This window comes from Urtica dioica, chromosome 12 (genome assembly GCF_054948205.1).
Source record: "Urtica dioica subsp. dioica isolate 48M chromosome 12, U.dioica_male_clone48M_v1_H2, whole genome shotgun sequence".
Lineage (NCBI taxonomy): Eukaryota > Viridiplantae > Streptophyta > Magnoliopsida > Rosales > Urticaceae > Urtica > Urtica dioica.
The window spans coordinates 10,172,655-10,192,729 of record NC_142767.1 but is presented as its reverse complement, the minus strand read 5'-3'; the positions used below and the strand labels follow the sequence as shown (position 1 = coordinate 10,192,729).

At 36.0% G+C, this 20,075-nt stretch overlaps 3 protein-coding genes across 3 annotated transcripts; 1 reads left to right on the top strand and 2 right to left on the bottom strand.

Moving 5' to 3' along the window:
* Nucleotides 1-585: 585 nt before the first annotated feature.
* LOC149379027 (thymidylate kinase-like) lies at nt 586-2,588 on the bottom strand. Its single transcript, XM_089603472.1, has 5 exons — nt 2,238-2,588; nt 2,057-2,168; nt 1,926-1,985; nt 1,365-1,469; nt 586-948 (listed from the first exon to the last, which is right to left on the bottom strand). The coding sequence occupies exons 1-5, from the start codon at nt 2,579-2,581 to the stop codon at nt 832-834; spliced, it is 738 nt and encodes a 245-aa protein (XP_089459598.1). The 5' UTR covers nt 2,582-2,588; the 3' UTR covers nt 586-831.
* Nucleotides 2,589-4,373: 1,785 nt separating this feature from the next.
* Nucleotides 4,374-12,257, bottom strand: LOC149379026 (UDP-Glycosyltransferase superfamily protein). The gene is made up of 14 exons (XM_089603013.1): nt 11,553-12,257; nt 10,948-11,034; nt 10,553-10,656; nt 10,369-10,419; nt 9,616-9,787; nt 9,200-9,520; nt 8,752-8,955; nt 8,143-8,655; nt 7,807-8,016; nt 6,236-6,424; nt 5,872-6,041; nt 5,395-5,547; nt 5,203-5,284; nt 4,374-5,112 (listed from the first exon to the last, which is right to left on the bottom strand). Exons 1-14 carry the CDS (start codon nt 12,075-12,077, stop codon nt 4,717-4,719), a joined length of 3,177 nt encoding a protein of 1,058 aa, XP_089459139.1. The 5' UTR covers nt 12,078-12,257; the 3' UTR covers nt 4,374-4,716.
* A 2,506-nt stretch (nt 12,258-14,763) lies between these two features.
* Nucleotides 14,764-19,363, top strand: PFI (tubulin folding cofactor E / Pfifferling (PFI)). The gene is made up of 15 exons (XM_089604316.1): nt 14,764-15,100; nt 15,489-15,659; nt 16,058-16,104; nt 16,204-16,350; nt 16,654-16,728; nt 17,042-17,151; nt 17,271-17,413; nt 17,503-17,564; nt 17,663-17,770; nt 17,916-17,950; nt 18,320-18,385; nt 18,459-18,550; nt 18,643-18,719; nt 18,829-18,906; nt 19,008-19,363. Exons 1-15 carry the CDS (start codon nt 14,806-14,808, stop codon nt 19,107-19,109), a joined length of 1,608 nt encoding a protein of 535 aa, XP_089460442.1. The 5' UTR covers nt 14,764-14,805; the 3' UTR covers nt 19,110-19,363.
* Nucleotides 19,364-20,075: the final 712 nt, after the last annotated feature.

The following is a 20,075-nucleotide window of genomic DNA, read 5'->3' as shown; positions in this document are numbered from 1 at the left end:
GAGGCTTATAGGGTGGAGGCAAGTGTTGAGTCTTTACCAGGGTTGCCGTAATTTCTCATAAATACTATGGATAGCACCTTCACCTAATTTTATCTTCGAGTTCACGAAGGAATACAGCCGAAAGTCATGACCAAAAAATAACGTACTTCTCTTCATGCCTTTCATGACGAATCTGATTCAAAAGGCCTTTTTTTTTCTTTTTCTTTTTCTTTTTTTACCATGGAGCCGATTATGGCCTGAGGAATTGACGACTTCCCATCCTCTTTTTTCCACATAAACTAGGATGTAGTTGGGGAGGCAGAAACAACAAAGTTTGTCTTCCATTTCTGAATACAAACGAGCTTTTGGCATAGATAAGTTTGTGTTGATCCAAAAGTATATAGTAAGGATTACTCGCCGATAAGTCTCTGCAATATTGTATACAAGGTCGTGCTGCAATGTCTAACCAAAAGACTAAAGTTGGTTACGTCCTCGGCCAGAGCGCTTACGGGAGTGGAAAATATATCAGCGACGATACTATGGTGGAGTTCGAATATCAGACCGTTCAGCGACATTATTGTATACAATAGAGAATCTTTTTATTTATTTATTTAGCAATTATGTGAAGAGTGATTTTGGCACTGGAAGCCAAATTGATGAAATAGTAATTGCCATTATGTTAACATAGGGGAATAAATAATTGCAACTCCAACTGGGACATTACCTGTCTGTTTTCTCAACAAAATGGAACTCCAAAAAATTATTATAATATTCGTTCCAAGAAAGAATTGTAAATTTAAGTTAGAAAAAAAATCAGATTCTTTGCTTGAAAGTCTTTAAATACTGAAACTTTCAGTTTGGCCAAAGAAAGGTTAGGGGTTGCCCATTTTCGCAAGCTACGACACAGTCGGAAACGGTACCTGCCAGTTGTTTCTCGAGATCTTCCACCGATTGGAGAGCATTTATAACCTGCAATAACAAGTATTCATCAACGAAAACAAACTCAGAAAACAATCTTGGCAGACAATAAACTTGGAGAGTTTTTCCTGCCTTTTAGACTCCACTTTGTCAGCAATCAAGGACACCGAAGAAACAAAAACTTGTTCACGGTTGTTTTTCTTTATTAAATTAAATAAGCTTTTTGTGGCTAATTAAACGCCGAAAGAGAGAAAATAGGCTTTCTTCAGGATTATCATTTTTTACCAAATAATAACAAATACCACTCTTCCAGTACACATCCATGTTCAAGGTTGCGCCTAGAAGTAAAAAAAAATGTACAAATTGTAAAGTTGCTACATATCTTAAAGCAAGAACTAGAGCAAAAAAAAATTAAAAACAAAAAAACAAGCCTATAAAATGGCATGTCAGAATATGATAAGAGTTACCTTCCAAGAGGAATCATGGAGAGTCTGGTAGCATTGTCTAACTTTCTTCTGAAACTCAAGCTGCTCATATCGCTCTCCTCCATAACCCCCTCTTTCAGCAGCTTTCTGGCAAGTACTAAAATAATATATCGATTCAGACGAAAATCTGAAAATGATTTTATCTCAACTGGAAACACAATTAAAATGAAATTGCGAATAAAATGATGTTATATGAGGCCTGTGCGTATTAGTTCACTACATATTACACGCATTACATCAAAGCTCATCGGTATATATCGGAATTTTAATTCTTTATGTAAAGACCCTTTAATCTTTGAAGGGTTTGGGAGTTCGAGCACGATTTGGGCGACCCAGACTAAAACCGCAGGAATGAGATATTTTATCTCATATGCAAAACAAGCAAGCAAACAGTGAAGTTCTCTGACTTCTAAGCCAAAAACAAAGAAGCTTGAAACATATAAATTGAACCTATGGCTATGAAAAATTGCAAAACTACCCTAACATCAACGAAAACAATTTCCAAAAATAATTCAATGGCTAGGTCTCTTAGAAAAGAAATACCTCGGGTGGTATATCAAGATAAAGTACAAGATCCGGAGCCAATAAACCAATTTCTGGAGCCTGCAGATGATCATGCTTGTTAATTTAAGGCCGCGGATAATATAAAAATAAATAGTAGAGTACATCACCACCTTGCACCAATCGATATCTAGTCCTTTGGCAGAAGAAAAAGCTACTCCTGAATAAGAGTAACGGTCAACAATAATTGTAGTTCCAGCTTTGAGCTTACTTTCCATCAGTGATCTGCAAACAGAAACTACATTATATATTCAGTACCCAATGATTCATGAAACCAAATAGAAGCAGCAAAACCTCTTTTCCCAGCGGTTGGCACTGAAGAGAAGATGAATGGTTTGATCGTCGAGTTGCGAATGGTTGGAGAGATAGGAAGATATCATTTGCCCAACACTTGTAGTCCGGTCGGGGAATCTCCATAACTCAGCCGAATGACCCGATCCTTCCAAGTGTTTGTGTATTCGACTCGACTGTGTAGTCTTTCCACAACGATCCAAGCCTTCCAAAACAACCAACGCGCCTCTCCACTCGCTGCTTGCTTTACTCGCCATTTTGGTAAAGCCTTTACGGGAATAATTTAACTGGAGATCTGAATATCTTAGAGCTGCAATCGCCCTGAAATTCCCAGAAAAATTACCCATATAATGATACGATATGTAATCGAGTTAAAAATGATAAATAATATTTACGCTTAATAAATATTATTTACCATTCGAAAAAACAAAATACTTGTCTCCGATTTGGCGAACGATTCCATGATTCAAATCTGATGATGAATAACTGGAAAAAATTTGAAATTGACAAACAAATAAGAACGAAGTTTTAAGAAACCAAAGAACCTAAACACCTACACTAGACAAACATAAACAAAGAACGATTAAATGACTAACCTAGACGAACAGATAATATAAGAACAATAGAAGAACATGTACGAAATCGAAGATCCTTAGCATCTATTCCAAATGAGTCGTCCAATATCCTGGTTGCAAATTTAAGATAATTTTAATGGTAAATAATATTTACTGTCGGATCATTCGATAGTAAATATTATTTACCATTCGAAAAAGCAAAATACTTGTCTCCGATTGGGCGAATGATTCCATGATTCAATTCTGATGATGAATAACTAGAAAAAAATTTGGAATTGACAAACAAATAAGAACGAAGTTTTAAGAAACCAAAGAACCTAAACACCTACACTAGACAAACATAAACTAAGAACGATTAAATGACTAGCCTAGACGAACAAATAATATAAGAACAATAGAAGAACATCTACGAAATCAAAGATCCTAAGCATCTATTCCAAATGAGTCGTCGAATATCCTGGTTGTAAATCTAGGATAATTTTAATGGTAAATAATATTTACTGTCAAACCATTCGATAGTAAATATTATTTACCATTCGAAAAAACAAAATACATATCTCCGATTTGGCGAACAATATGATTCAAATCCGATGATAAATAACTGGAAAAAATCTGAAATTAACAAACACATAAGAACGAAATTTAATGAAACCAATGACAATTTTGGAAATATGAGAAATATGTGCTATTTCCCTAAATAAATAGATAGTTAGGCTATAATTTAAAAGTCTCATTTATAAGTATGCTAGTTGTTTATAAATATTTTGAAGAATTTGTTGTAATTGCATAAAAAGTGCAGTTAATTAAATTAGTTGTTCAATTAATTTCAATTTGATGAATTATTTTTTTAATAAAATAAAACTTTGACTATTTTTTAAAAGAAGAGTGATCTATGGGATTATTAGTTAAAATAAATTTAGTGCAATCGGATGAATTCAAAATTGGATTTTAAATGTAATTAAACTTCACTGGGGGGAAACAAATTTTGATGTGATTTAAAACTTTGACTATTTTTTAAAAGAAGAGTGATTATTAGTCAAAATAAATTTAGTGCATTCTGGTGAATTCAAAATTGGATTTTAAATGTAATTAAACTTCACTGGGGGGAAACAAATTTTGATGTGATTTTGGACACATAAATATCTGTGATAGGAAAAAAACGTGCGTGCGTGCGGAATTGTAAGAGGAATGAGGTTTATTAAAGTTAAAAGTATTTTGATCCAAAAGTGAAAGGATATTTTTCTATTTTGGCAATAGTATAAAGAATGAGTTAGAGATGGTCTGAGCATATTTAATAAAAATGTCTAATAAAATGAGCCTTCGCGTCTTTCTTTTGAAAATGCAATCGTTATCCATTTAGCTTAAATTTTAATCACTTGGAACATGCATATATATGAAGATGAAAAAAAGCTTTATGGCCACAAATGATATAATTTGCAACGTGTCCATGACGAGATAATACAAAGTGTTTCATCATATCATCCATTGATTTCCATTTGAGCGTATACTTTAGCAATCTCCAGCAATAGATAGTCGAGCAAAATAATTAAGAGTCTCCCTCCGATAATCAAATCATAAATAAGCCTCATCTGTTTTTTGTTTTTCTTCATATAAATAAATAATCCTCGTCTATTTGAATCAAAATTGTTCCCACCGTTTCAAAGAATATACATCACATGTACCCACCAAACTAATTCAAAAGAGCCCTCTAGCACCTTCTTCTTCTTCTTCACTTGAAATAAATAACGAATAACACGTAATATTCTACCAAGTCCCCCCAAAGTCCAGAAAGCCTCTTTTTCTCTCCTTATTACTACCTGTATATATCTCCAGTATATAAATAACGAATAAAATCTGCCTCTACGGTTAGAAAGAGTTAGCAATGTTCGTCAATCCACTATAAAGCTTTATAATCCTGCACCGAGCGTCTTCTGCTTATACCCAAATTTCATCCTCTCAAGCAACTTCTCTTTTGTTTTTCGCTTCTTGTCCATCTTTACCCTATACCTTTGTTCCCTCTCTCTCTCGTAAATGCCCTGCCAGTGAACTTCGCCGGTCAACGGCCACAGCCACGGCTCGGTCGGGTGGTCTCCATCATCGGCTGCCTCGGCTAAATCCTCGTCCATTCTTTTCAACAGCGTGGCATTGAAGTACTTTGGCCGCATAAATTCACTGCGTTGCTCAACCGGGTGTTGCTCTTCTATCGAACCTGATTTCGGATTCAAGTACACCATTCTCCGACCGCTGTGGTAAGCCCAGATGTTGACCAGAACTTCCAAGACCCGACAATAGCAATGCTTTTTCTGCCCATTATTAAACAAGTATATGAGAGTTCTAAAATAAAATATAAAAAAAAAAACTATAGCCATGACCGAGAATCATTGGTGACTTACCTCGAGCCCTGAAGAACCCAACAAGCAGGCCTCTCTTTTGCTTGTGTTCCTCTGCGTGGTGTCAAGCGAATCGGTAAACATTCTGCAATTTCATCCATAGGTGTTTAGTTTGTTTCATGGGGAAGGGACTATCGTTTTGTGAAAGACTCTGAAAGATATGATAATGCCAGTCAAGAGAAGAAGATAACAGACCGGGAAAACATAACGAACTCCAGGAATGAAGGGGTAGGCATAACCCAGCTATGCAATGCGGACCAGTGGCCACCGTCTTCGGGCATTGGTGGAAGTGTTTCGATATTCGATGGCAAGCCATACATTTGTCGGAATGCCACTTCAAAAGCAGTTCTGTGTGCATTCATGACACAAAGTTCAATTTCACCGAGAACTTATCATTATTAATAAAATTTGAAAAAAAAAACATGAAATAGAATAATGTCAAGGCTGAGGTGTTTTAACATGGGTCACCATTTTAAATAATTCAGAAAGGTAGACACCAAAAAATTAGTGCATCCTCTTTACACTCCTAAATATGATTTTACTGAGTTTTTAAAGCTATATGGTTGCAATTAACAACTTTGTACTATTTTAGTGCACATATATTAACAGTCGATCAATGACAAGATTCAGCACAAAATATAGAAAAAAAAATGATTGAAGAAAGGGAAGTACCTGCAATTTCCTCCATTGAAAATGTCACACATGGACCAAAAGGTAAGTTCATTTTTTATTCCACTTTCTCCGTCAGTTTTAAAACGTGCCCAAAAGTACATTATATCTCCTCTTATATTTTTTTGTATTGTTTCTTCCAAAACCTTTTCTGCTGTCTCAGACAACGAGACCTGCATTTTCAAATTCAAGAAGAGAAATAAAAATGTATCCAAATTCAAAACAGAAAAGCCCCCAATGGCATTATCAGGTCCCTTAGTCTTTGTAACAGCCTTGTAGAACCTTTTTTTGAATCTCATAAACCAAACCATTTAGTTTACCAGAAAACAAAATATAGACGAACTATCATATAGAAGAAGAATTATACCTTCCTACCAGCAGAACGCCATGATTGAAACCCGATCCAAGGTCTCCCATGAATGTTATCCACCTTTTTAGCAATAGCAAATATTCCTCCAATTTCACAGAGGATGTCTCGATAATAGGTTTCATTTAAAAAGGGAAGCCGGCCAACGGCATTAACATCATCCGATCTTAATCTCCTTGCTCCCGCAGACTGCCATATTTGAATGTTGGATAAGACACTATAAAACTTCAAGTGCTGCTTGTATCTTAATTAGATTAACTAGCACATATCTTTTGGGTGTTTAATGTCAGAACCTCCGCTGGTTTGCCACAGCAAGCTGCGCTATACTAACATGTTTTGAGGAAATATGACTGGAAATGATAAGACTTTAAGAAAAAGAAAACTCGTTGGAGTGTCAGTGTGACTATATAAATGGCTCAACAGGAAAATACTTGATATTAATAATTAACCTTACCCGCACTTTCCTTATTTAGAGGTTTTTATTTATTGCTTATATATCAATGATAAAGCTTACCTGCAGTTTCCTTTTTCAGAGGTTTTCAATTATTTATTTATCTGTTTTATACATACATATATACATACACATACATATATACATATACATATATATATAAAGAGAGATATTAAGATAAACTAAATTTTAGAGGTAGGTAACTCGATAAAAGCCCATTTCAAATATAGACACAAGTTTTGAAAATTAAATAAAAGTCTATTTTTTTTTTGTTATACTAATTATTTTTTGTACTCTATAGTGTACAATTAAATAACCACGGTTAATTGAATTTGAAGTCATACAACGTATGAGAAGTGTCAATATAATCGTGCCATCAAGAACTTTTCAATGGTACCAAGTTGATTACAATTGGTGGTCTAGATTATGAGCTGTGCATTTTTTTATACTTAGTGAAGAGATAGATAAGACATTGACAGTTATTTAATATATGAAAACTGTGAACATTAACTTAAGTATTTATTGGACTTGTATCAAAATTTCTTCTAAATGTTATTAGAAAGAAGAAAAAAGAAAGTTTTGAGAAAGTAAAAAAAAAAAAAAAAAAAAAAAAAAAAAAAAAAAAAAAAAAACTATAACGCACTCTGCCAATCTCTATAGATGATTTTATGGATTGGGGTGGGGTGCTATGTAATAGGGACTGGGTTTTTTTTTGCTTTTATTCCTTTTCCTTTGTTCTTCTATTCCAGTTTCTTTCCTTGTATCATTCATATTTTCTTCTCGATAAATATTTTTTTATGTTTTAACTAACAAATATATACATTTGTAGGATAATTTATTTTGATCAGTTTTTAAACAAGCATTCAAAATGAGAAATATGTACCTTACAAATACATTACATGTTCCTTGGAAAGGACAAAGACTAGCAAAGGAACTTGAAGAGCTAATAGTTTATTGTTAGTAGGCTGATTTAGGACTTTGTATTTTGAGTATTTTCTTTAAGCATAAAATTCCATTCTTTTATCCTCGAAAAATCAGTAATGAGTCTGCGATCACAAATATCTACCCGAGATCCGAAAAGAACAATACAAAAAAAAAAAAGGTTGATACAAGTACTTACAAGACTTAAACCGCGGTAAAGAGATCCGTGGTGCAGGAACGGCCAGGCAGCTGACCCACTGTATATCTCATAAATGCATACAGGCTGGCCAGTCCTCTCGAGCTCACCCTCATCTCTCTCATTTAGCTCAAACTTTAGCTTTTCAGATTTACGAGCGTTGCGATATATCTCATCCCAAACACCATAGTTTCTTTCCATCCTCTCCTCAAGCTACAGGTAAGATGAAGAGAAACATATTTTTCATATCAAGACTGGCTAAATATGCAAAATGGAATACGAGAAAAACATACAGAAAAATAACACATAAGTGCTGAACCATGACATGAAACAACATACCTCCTCCATCTCTAAATTCTCATACTCTTCTGAGCTTTCAATTTCTTCAAGAACATTCCAATCTAGTTGATCTGGGACATCTTGTTCTAGACTCTTGGTTCCATCATCAGAACCGTTTTTCGAATTATTATAAATTATGAACTCCTCTTCAAGGGCGAGGACAACACTTGATTTTCTGAAGGGTACACTTCCTTCAGCAATATTCAGCACTTCACTGCTTGGTAATACTATTTCATCCCGGAACAAATTCCATTCCCAAGTTAAATTATGAAGCTGAGAAATTGAGCTAGGCAACAAAGCATCAGAAGGGAAATTTATCACACTCTCCAGAATTCTTCCATAACCCGTTATGCATTCTGATGCTAGAATGTTTTTGGCAAGCCGTCTTCCAGAAGAGGCAACTAATTGAGCAAATCTAGATAGCTTTCCGTTTGAGATCATGCGTGAGAATTCCTTAAGGAGAGCATCGGGATTATGTTTTGGAAAGAGAATCATATGGACTCCATCAACTATCTGCAAGAAAACAGGTCATCAACCAATTCCTCCCAGTTCTTAATAAAATACATAGCCAGTACGTGCTCAAATCAATAGGAAAGTATTTATACTCACATATTTCTTCAACGTTGTATAATCAGGTGCTATAACTGGAATTTCAAAAGTCATAGCTTGAACAAGTAAAGGAGGAAAGCCTTGTACATCTTGGGAGGAATCATAAAGAACAATGTCAGCCATCAACAATACGCTCGCCACATCACTGTTCAATCCATAGTGCCTCAAAGAATCATCCCGTAGTCCAAGATGCGATGTAACTTCCTATATAGATGAGAAGAACATTATATCATATATCATACGCCTAGAACTCAAAACATCTTATAAAGACCTCTTTTTTTTTTTCATTTTCTAGCTATATGATAGACTTATTTTTACATAAGATTATACATATAAGAGCATAACTTTTTCAGTCAAATCTGAATTCCATTTTATTAGAAGGAAAGGGATGTATTGTGGCATTTATAATTGAGTGGACGTAATATCATCCTTTCATAGAGCTGTTTACCTGTAAAATGTCTTTATGTCCATCACTAGAGTTGCCACATAGAAAGACAAATTTAAATGACCCCCCTAAATCTTTCCTCCTAGCATATTTTGTTAGCAAGGGTCCAATAGAATGTATCACGACAGCATAGTCCCATCCTAGCTCATTGTAGAAGATAGAACTTCCAGCCACAAGAACCAAGAAATCATCTTCACTAAACCCGTGTTTCTCCCTTAACTGAAGTTTAGAGTGAGTGCTGGCATATATTTCTGCGGCCCAAATATCCACTGGTGATCCCGGAACGACAAAGAAGTTTCCAGTGTCAAGCCTACTATATAACATCTGATGCAAGGAAAGAAATTTGAGAAACAGATAATAAACACTAGTACCACAACTGATAAACAGTACAGAAAAACAAAATAAGTTAGCAAATCTACCGGCAGACTGAAATCTGGAAACACGACAACATTGGCTCTGCTAAAAGCACTTCTCCAGTGAGAAATAAGGTGCACCAAGCCCATCTCCTCATATACTTGAAGGCGGGTAGCAAGGGTATCTTCTTGAATGATCCATATTAATGGTACTGAACAAAAAGGCTCCTGCATAAGACTGCATAAATATAAAACTCGCTGATCACTAAATATTAAATTTAGATAATATTGATTTATTGTCTCTGCATTGGTGAATTTATTGTCTCTGCATTGGTGTAATTAATTCTTTGGAAGAAAGCCTATGGCTTTTTTCGTACAGTAACATCTTCTCCAGGGGTCTGCTGAAACTTAAAGCTAATCTATTTACAAGAAATATCCACCATGCTCGAGAGGTTATGTACTGCATGATTGTGGTGCAAATTAGGCTAGCTTGCAAGGCCATATTTCGTAACAAAATTCAACTGAAAAGGCTTGGAATAAATCAATTTGATAATGGTGCACATAATTAACATTCTTTTGTCATCAAAACTTCTGTTTTCTGTTCAACCTATCCATATGCTTTGATGATAAGCTCTCCTAAGCTAATATAGTACCAATAGGAGGGACACCCATCCACAACCACAACTATTATCTTTTGCAAATATAGAATAAACATGCCTAATTCCATGGAGGGAAACGGATATAATATACAATTACATCAACTTCTGCGAACTACAATCTGCAAGAGAGTGCACTCAACATAATGAAAAATGAAAATACCTCGAAATAGCTTCTTTTGCTTCTAGAGAGTCAACAATAACACCTTCAAAGCTGCAGCCAAAAAAGAACACTCTAGTTATTCGAGTATTTTCTTGAGTTTCCAACTTTACACATATTATGAATGTGCAGGAGGGGAATTGTAATAGATTTATGTAAAATGAACTACAAAAAGGGACGAGCATACATTGACCAGTCCATTCTGTCATGATTCCCTGACCCTATGATTGAAATCCGACCAACAACTTGCTCCCACATCAAGCGTGCATTTCCATTACCTAGTGCAAAAAACTGCCAAACAGGCTTGCTGAGATTAATAAGATTATGAAACTTGCAGTTCAAAATACTAATCAGGCCGCTTAAAGGAAAATGGAAGGGAAAAAAAACGAGTGAAAGAACCCCAACGTCAGGGTTATTCAAAACAAGTACACATACACGAAAATTACATTAACCGTATTGGTATCTCATGGGCATATATTTTTCCAATCCATAATGCCTCTTTTCTCTAACAGAATAACAGTAACATGCATACATGTCATATAAACAACAGCGTAATTAAAATTGAGTGTAATGAAAGAGTACCTTTAGATCATAACCGAGACTTTGAATATTCTTAATTACAGTAATTAGAACCAGTGACTGTGGATCTTTCTTCATATTTCCTAACACCTGAAAAGAATCAAACATGGGGATTTTACATTCATGTGCAGTAGTAAACTTCCATCCCAGAAACTACACATTGGCCTCACAATCATTCTCAGAGTATAAAACACACTCTTGGACGTAGTTTCAGATCTTAACTTTTTAGCTATTCATAAGATTCATCTCATTCCAGACAATTGACTCCCTAAAATACTACCAGTTTATTCAGCTCAACAATTTGACGAATTCACTTCTGCATTGCATTTAAACATGAGAAAAAACCCTCACTGCAAACAGATATGTTGAATAATCTTTTGTAAATTAAAATTCCAAACGACGCATGCATTAAACAACTGATCATGCAATCACACATTTCTGATTCATTCCAAATAATTTTTCTTTTTTTTTTTTAAATTTCCAACTTCATAAACAAAGACAGATTATGTTATAAACAGCTCTTATTCACCAACTCTTCCACAGTTAAACGCATGGCATTGCAATGAATTTCATTTAAGTCAAGAACTACGTAGCTAATTAACACTTACAAGAGCAAGCCTGGGTCTCCGATGAGCGATCTGAGGTTGGTTCCGCCACCGCCGATCGAGCCCGATTCTCTCGGAGAACTGTCTCGAATGCCTCCCCGGAACGAACCTGAGCGTGGTCCCCATCCTCAGCCCTTCCCTGAGCATCCTGCCCCGGTCGCCGCCGCCTTGCCGGAACACCGACGTGATCGAGCTCTGCAACACCACCGACGCCGTCACGAAGAGGAACACCGCCGAGATCACAACCAGGTACAGCGCAGACTTTCCTTTCACCGGACAAAACTGGATTCCTCTCCGACCGGACCGGCCTCCGAAGGCGTGGGATCGGCCCCGCGCGGCGGCGCGATCCGAGTACACCCTGCCGGCTCCTCCTCCTCGGTCATGGCCGGGGTTGGAGGTGGATTTAGGGTTAGGATTTCGTTTGAAGCGAAGACGGTCGCGGATCGAGTGGAAACCTAGATCGGCGCCGCCGCCGGAGCTGGCATTGTCGTCGAAGGTGGTGTCTGGTGGAGACGAAATTCGGCCCATCGGCCAGCCGGTTTTCCGTTTGGAATTTCCCCGGGAAAGTAATGGATTTACTTTTCTCTTTGTTTGATTTGTTTTGGTTTTTCAGACGTGAGTGATGTCAAAGAGTGACCGGATGTGACATTTCCTCTGCTTATGGAGTTCTTTCTCTATACAGACTGAAACTGAAAAACTCTTGTTTGCGCGTTCATTATTATTAGTATTATTATAAAAATAAAAAATAAAACTTTATTATTTGGCATTTCGGCAAATTTGTGGATATTTTCACTTTGATCCTTGATTTCTTTTTGGAATTTATACTATAAACCCTTTACTTTGATATTTTCAGCCCCTCCAAAAAAAAAATATTGGTAGATGCACGTGCACCAATGCTTTTAGTTATTTTTTGAATAAATAACATATTTGCCCCTGAACTACATCGCTTGTAACCACGTGCCCCTCATAATATAAAAACTCGATTTTTGTCCCTTAATATCATATTTTGTATCATTATAGTCCTTCTGTCTATGCTTAGTCACTTACCGTCAGTTAACTAGTCATTTTTCATCACGTGTTTCCCATATGGAATGAAGTTACATAAATACCCTTAGTTTTATTGTAAAAACATATTAAAAAATAAATGAAAATAAATTTAAAAATAATCGTACTTTGTTTTTTAAAATACATCTATCTCCTTCAAATCTGAACAAAATCAGAGCAATATAAAGCCATATTCGTAGTTCCTCTCTCTCTCTCTCTCTCTCTCTCTCTCTCTCTCTCTCCGGCGAGCTCTAGACGTGCATTGATAACATTGCCACCCATCTCTCTCTCTCTCTCTCTCTCTCTCTCTCTCTCTCTCTCTCTCTCTCTCTCTCTCTCTCTCTCTCTCTCTCCTCCAAATCTCTCCGGCGAGCTCTAGACGTGCATTGATAACATTGCCACCCATCTCAACGCCGATGTTTCCCTCCGGCGAGCTTCGAACCTGCATCAAGAACACATCCACCAATTTCAATATCGATCTCCAACCTGCATCGAGTTTTTTCCTTCGTTGTTCATCTTCGTCTTGACTCTGACATACCTAGATGAAAACAATTTCTAGGATTCCTGGCTAGATGAAAGGAGAGGTGATAAATCATCCTCTGCATCAAAACGAAATTTCTGTAAGGCTTCGAGAGAAAAGATGAACAATGCCCAATTAATTTTTTTTTCAAACCACCAGAAAATTATTTACTTTTCTTCTCTACACACACAAGCAAAGGGAAATAACACCTAATTGTACCATCTACATTTTGTAATATCAAATATCAAACAATTATCAAGAAAATCATCGAAAGAAAAATAAAATAAAACAGAGCATAAAAATTGGAGCAAAAACACATACCATCAAGTTACATAAACAAGTTTGAACAATTATCTGGTGACGATGGCGAGATACGGTGAGCGAGACGAGATGGCGGCGAGTTGTCGAAGTATGAAAAACGAAGGTCGAAATTGGGGCAAAGATGATGAATAAGAGGAAGCAGCGATCGCGCGAGGGTTTTCAAAATATGGAGACAACGAAGAGGAAGAAAATGGAAAATACGAGAGTTTGATCTGAGGATGCTTTTGAAAATCGTTCGGTGAACACCCCCTCCTTCACATGCATTTTTTCAAACATCTCACACGCATCTTCCGAATTCCCAGACTCCCATAGCGCACCAATCAAGAGATTACACGTGTAAGTCTTGGGCTCAACCCCTGAGCCGACCATGTCCCCGTACAGCCACGACAGAGAATCAAAGTCCCTCCGGCGAAGAGACAATTCGAGGAGCGAGTTGTAGAAGCGGACCGAGTGAACCTTCTCTGGAAACTGAGAGCGTATGAACTTGAAGTGAGAGACTGCCTTTGGATCGGAGAGACCGTAGTCGGACAAGGTTCGAAGCAGCGAGAGGAGAGAATGATGGACAATTTCGGGGGTGTCCGAGGCGGCGGCGATGGGTCGCCGGAGATCGTCGAACTCCAGGACCATTCTGGCTCTGGCGAGGAGGCGAGCGACGAGGGGAACAGAGATGAGATAGAGGTTTGCAATACAAACAATGACTTTCAATCGTCGCCAGATCTCGGCGAAGGTGACGGGGTTTGATATTCTATGTCAAGGCAATTGCATCAATGTAGAGAGAGAGAGAGAGAGAGAGAGAGAGAGAGAGAGAGAGAGAGTGTGTGTGTGTGTGTGTTTTAATTCTTTTTCATTTTTTTAATGATTATTTGATGATAATCTAAGAGTTTACTAAAATACCCTTCAACTCAGTAACACGTGACTCACACGTGAAAACATAACTGACATAACGTGATCCAACATAGACGGAAAGACCGATCTGTAACAAACCTGGTGATTAAGGGGAAAAGATCGATATTTTAAAGATCGAGGGGTATATTGTCACATATGCTATAGTTTAATGGGCAATTTTGTTATTTATTCTTATTTTTTTTGTACATTAGAAAAATAATCAATTTAAACGTTTGATATTGTTAAATAGTCAACGTTTAGTAAATCTTAGGTAAATAATTATTTTATATATTTACAGATATAAATCTTAGATAAATAATCACCTACACATATTAGATAATGTCATTATTTACGGCTATTTACCTATGATTTATCAAACATTAGTTATTTAGCCATATCAAATGTTTAAGTAACTTATTTTCTAATTTTTTCTCTCTTCACTATTGCACTATTACTACTGATTGCAGAGGAGTGGGAAATTAAGAAATGGGAGAGAGCGAGTTCAGAGTGGGGCAGCGAGTCCACTCAGCGGGCGATCCGCAGCGAATCGGGAGCGTGGCCTATGTGGGCCCCATTGAGGGCTACTCCGGCGACTGGGTCGGGGTCGAGTGGGACGCCGGAGACGGAAAGCACGATGGTTCCGTTAACGGTGTCAGATATTTCCGGGCCAAGTCCGAACGATCAGGGTCGTTCGTCCGGACCCACAATCTCAGCCTCGGCATTTCGCTCCTCGAAGCTCTACATCTCAGATACCGAAGCGAATCCACCAGGGAAGAAGAAGGTAATGGCATTACCATAAAATTATTATGTGATAATAAAATTATTATTCTACTGATGTTGATCATGTAACTTGGAGTTGGAAAGAAAGAACTCTTTTTTTATTATTATTATTATTATTATAGATTTAAGACTGTCTTTAGGGCTGTCTTGATGATTCTAGAATCTGTCAGGAAATCTAAAAAATCATTTTTTGGTACTAAATTTGTCAGCGAAAAATTAAGGCTGTAGAAAGATGGCAAGGGACATAGTTTTTTCAGAGTTGAGTGAACAAAACTGGGATTTAATTTGCAGACCTGTAATAAAAAATAAAATAAAAACAAATTGATGTTATTAATGCAATGAGAAGGGTTCTGATTTGTTTTAATCTATTGCTTGTTGTGTTCTTCCAGATGAGATGTATGTATTTTCATCGAGCAAGAAGCGTGTATCGGTTGAGCTGTTGGGTAAGGATAAGATTCAGGATAAGCTAAGTCGATTTGAAGAGTTGACGGGTGTGTCGCTTTCGTTTTTGGGTGTCAGCTCTCCCGGATCCTCATCCGATATTTCGGCTTTGCTACCAAGTAAGTCACAATTTTTTTTTTATTTTTTATTTATTTTGTAAAGATGGGTTCTTACTTCTTATTCTGATGGGTTTGCTCTGGTGTTTGTTTCAATTTTTTTTTTGTTTTGTAAAGATGGACGCTTTATTCTGATGGGTTTGCTCTAATTCTTGACCCATTTACTTTAGCAATGAGTAAACAAATTTAGTCTTGTCTATGACCAATTTTCATGTTTCCTCTTAGAGTCGGAATTATGACTAATTTTTCTTCATAATTTTGTTTGTTCAATGACTAGAAGTAGGATATATATGTCCTTCTGTTTTTTTTTTTTTTTGGTATGTGTGAATTTTTCTAAACATGTACTACCTCAAGTTACCAAAAACTATATGGATTATCATTATTGTTATTTTTTTTTGCAGATCTAAAGGCACTTGATTTGACTGGAAATCTTCTGTCTGATTGGAAGGTATAACTTGTATTAGCCTCCTCGGTCACTGACGTCTTTCTACAAAGTTAGTTTGACATTATTAGTTCTTGAGATTTGACATTTGATTTTATGTTGCAGGATATTGGCACAATCTGTAAGGAGTTACCAGCCCTTTCAGCTCTTAATTTGTCTTACAACTTAATGGCGGAAGAGATTGTTGATCTTCCACTTCTTAGAAACCTTCGCACTTTAGTCCTCAACAATACTGGTCTGAAGTGGACGCAGGTTTTCCCTTTCCTTTGAATCTGCTTTTTAATTTTTTTTTTAAGTGACTGCGGATCCTGAGAAATTGTAGCATTACCGTGATGAAGGTTTTTGTGGATGATCGTTAAAAAACACGTTCAAATAAAGTCCAATCCCTTTCACTACAAGTTTAGTAAACGAAATAGAAAATAAACTCTAAATTGTGGGCTAATATGCCTTTTCTTTTTCTTTTACTCTAAATGATATTGATATTCCATCTTGCTATAAACTTCTTTCTTGTCTTTCTATATTAAGATCGCAAATAATGTTAGTTTTATATGGCAGGTTGAAATACTTAAACATTCTTTGCCAGCAATCGAAGAACTTCATCTTATGGGAAATAACATAAGCACAATAGATGTATGCATCTAAATTTCTTACCAATCTCTACTACTTCGGTCAGATCATATGGTATTGTTATTTTTATTCCGTAGTATTTAGGTACCTTAAAACATGGAAAATGTTTCTTCATTGGTTACTCATCTGTACAATTAAGTTGGTTTCCTCAATCTTAACTATTGTTCTTTATTGAACACATGAGAAGATATGGTGCAACGATCTCATTAAATCTGTCGTTTTATTTTTCTTAGAGAAAAAAAAAAAAAAAGTTTCCGAGATTCTAGTTCACCTTAAAACCCCGAGTCAGGTGTGTTCCATTTCTTCTGTTTACCAGGTCCAGACATCCTCAGGGGTTCAGGGATTTGATTCTCTACGGCTTCTAAATTTGGATGAAAATTGTATAGCTGACTGGAGAGAAGTTCTGAAACTCTCACAGCTGAAGAGGTTAGGATCAAATTAGAGGGTCATCTAGCTCAAATGCTATTGATAAACAAAAGCTGCCAATTTTTTTTCGACTTTTTTTCTAAAAACTTGTTTTTATTTTTATTTTTTATTATTTATAGCTTGGAACAGCTTCAATTGAACAAGAACAATTTGAACCGCATATTTTACCCAGATGCCGACACAGAAATTCAACTTTCAGGGGACCGTGAATCACAGGAGAAAAGTAGCAAGCCATTTGAAAATTTGCGCTGCCTTCTTCTCGGTAAAAGCATTCTTCACTCTCCTACAAACCCAATGATTTTTTTTCCCTACATAAATTACGGTTGTAATGATCTTGCTATTAATATATAGGGGCCAACAATGTTGAGGACGCTGCTTCAGTTGATGCATTAAACACGTTTCCAAAATTAATGGTACACTCATATAATGTTGTTACCACTGAGGAAATACTACACGTGATAAATTTTTAGTTGACGATTTACGGTCTAATATCAATTTTGTGAAATTAAAGGATATACGATTATCTGACAACCCAATCAGTGATCATGGAAGGGGTGGTATGCCAAGATTTGTTCTGATTGCCCGATTGGCTAAAGTCGAAATAATGAACGGCAGTGAGGTAATATAGTTATCCGTGCTGGTTTTAGTGACTGAACTATCTCAGTGATACAAAGAAAAGCATACAGACTCCATTGATAAAATATATATATATATATATATATGTATATATATATATATATATATATATTATACATACATTGCAGGTTAGGCCTCGTGAAAGAAGAGAGTCCGAGATTCGGTATGTTTTTCTTCATTTTTCAGCTCAGGTCGAGAACTTGCTTCGCGTTCTTGGTTATCAAACCAACTGCTAAAAGTTATTTTGTTGATCCTACGTGAGACTGATTTGACAAGACTAAAATATTTCTCAACTTTTTGTCCTTTTTAGTCTTTTCCTAAAGGGCTCAGCCGGTGAAAATAAAAAAATAAAAAAAACTGAACTTTCATCTTAATGGTGAAATAACAAGGGTCCCTTTTCAGATGTGTACTCATAATAAATTTTGTGTGCCTGTTTCAGATATAGGCTGTTCATTTCTTCTTATAGAATATAGAGATTTATATGTTCGTATATTTTATTTTGCTTGCGTAACAAGAACACTATTTCTTAAAGGTATGTCCGCTCGGTTATGTCAAAGTTGCATGGCAATCACGAAGATATCCATCGGATCAACCCTAGGTAACATACAATTTGTCCTGAAATGAATAAAATCCATAAATTTTCTTCATAATTAATAATGAGATGATTACAGGTTTGGCGAGCTCAAGGATTTACATGGAATAGATGATGAAAAACTTACAAGTGGACCGGCGGGTCCTCAGAAAATGTCATCTGGACTTCTATGTATGAAACCTTAGTTTTTTTCCCAAAGCTTTAATTTTTATTTTTTTATTTTTTATAATATGGATGTTAAATTTGGTATGTAAAATTTACAGCTATCACTTTGAAGTGTGTTGGAGCATCTATGGGAGAGAAAGCCCCACTTACAAAGAAGCTCCCAGGCACCACAACAGTAAGACAAATTAATTTTTCCTGTGGCTATATTATTTTTTTTATTTCTATTATTATTTAACTTTGTATGGAAGTTTATTTGATTGATGATATATTTATTTTTAAAATAGGTGGGCAAACTAAAAATTCTTTGTGAAACCTTTTTCAAGTTGAAGTCTATCAAGCTGAAACTGTTTTTACAAGAAGAGGTTAGCCTTACTATTATTTACCTTGTTCTTTGTGATATCTGTTTTTCAAGCAAGAAAAAAATGAATAGATATGTTACTGATTTCGTCCTCTGTATTTGCAGGGTTCTCCTTTTCCAGCATTGCTTGGCGATGAAATGGCATCTCTTGTGGATGTCGGAGTTTGCAATGAGTCAACCATACTTGTTGACGAAGAAGAGACTTAACAGCAACCGAAACGTTTTTTCTCATCATCTCTACTTATCATTAAGACCTTTGTTTTTTCGTTTGTTTTGTTTTCAAACCACATAAACCCAGAATTCGAGTTCTTAGGATCATTTTAATACTGTTATTATGGAAGTAAAATATGTAGATTGGTTCTGTAATGTCGTGGGGTTCCATTAATTTATGTAATTTATAGGATAATTAGTTTTGAGTCACTTCTCAATAAAATTTTGCATGAAGTTGAAGCATGGTGTGGATTTTATTTATATTATTTTCAATTGGGTACTCTGGCTAATTAGCTTAATGAAAACAACACAATAGCAAAATAGCCAATGTCTTGGTAGTTATTACAAATTGACCATGAAAATCTTTTTAATGCCAACTGTATTTTAGGAACTTTAGATATTGAGGATATGGTAATATGAAATATTTATTATGGGGTTATATTTAGACTTGAGAGTACTCTTGATTAGGTTATAAATAAGAGGGGTTAGAAGAGAAAAGGAGACGAAAATTGCATGAGAGACTAAGAAGAAATTCGTAAGGAGAGAGCACAAACCTCTCGAATTTTCAATATTCATTTGTTTAGCTAAATACAAAATATATTTTAGCTGTAACAAAGGGTACTAGAGCAGTTTGATCTTTGTCGCTGAGTCTAAAAAAATCCCTAGAGTTAGATCTTGGAGCAGCTAAGGGGAGCAAAAGTTACTGGGTTTGGACGAGAGATTTGTACACGAAGCGAGTTGGTGACAACAAGGCAGAACGAGAGCTCGCGATCCAGCTGTTCGACAGAGCTCATGAGACGATCCAGGCATCACAACTTCCAACGCCACAACATGACTAGGGTAACAACAATATGGTAAACTACCATGATCATAAGATGTCTATTTTTGAGGTTTTAATGTGAGAAACTTAACATAATGAAAGGAATTATTCCAAAAGTATGACCATTTAGTAGTGTCTGTTTT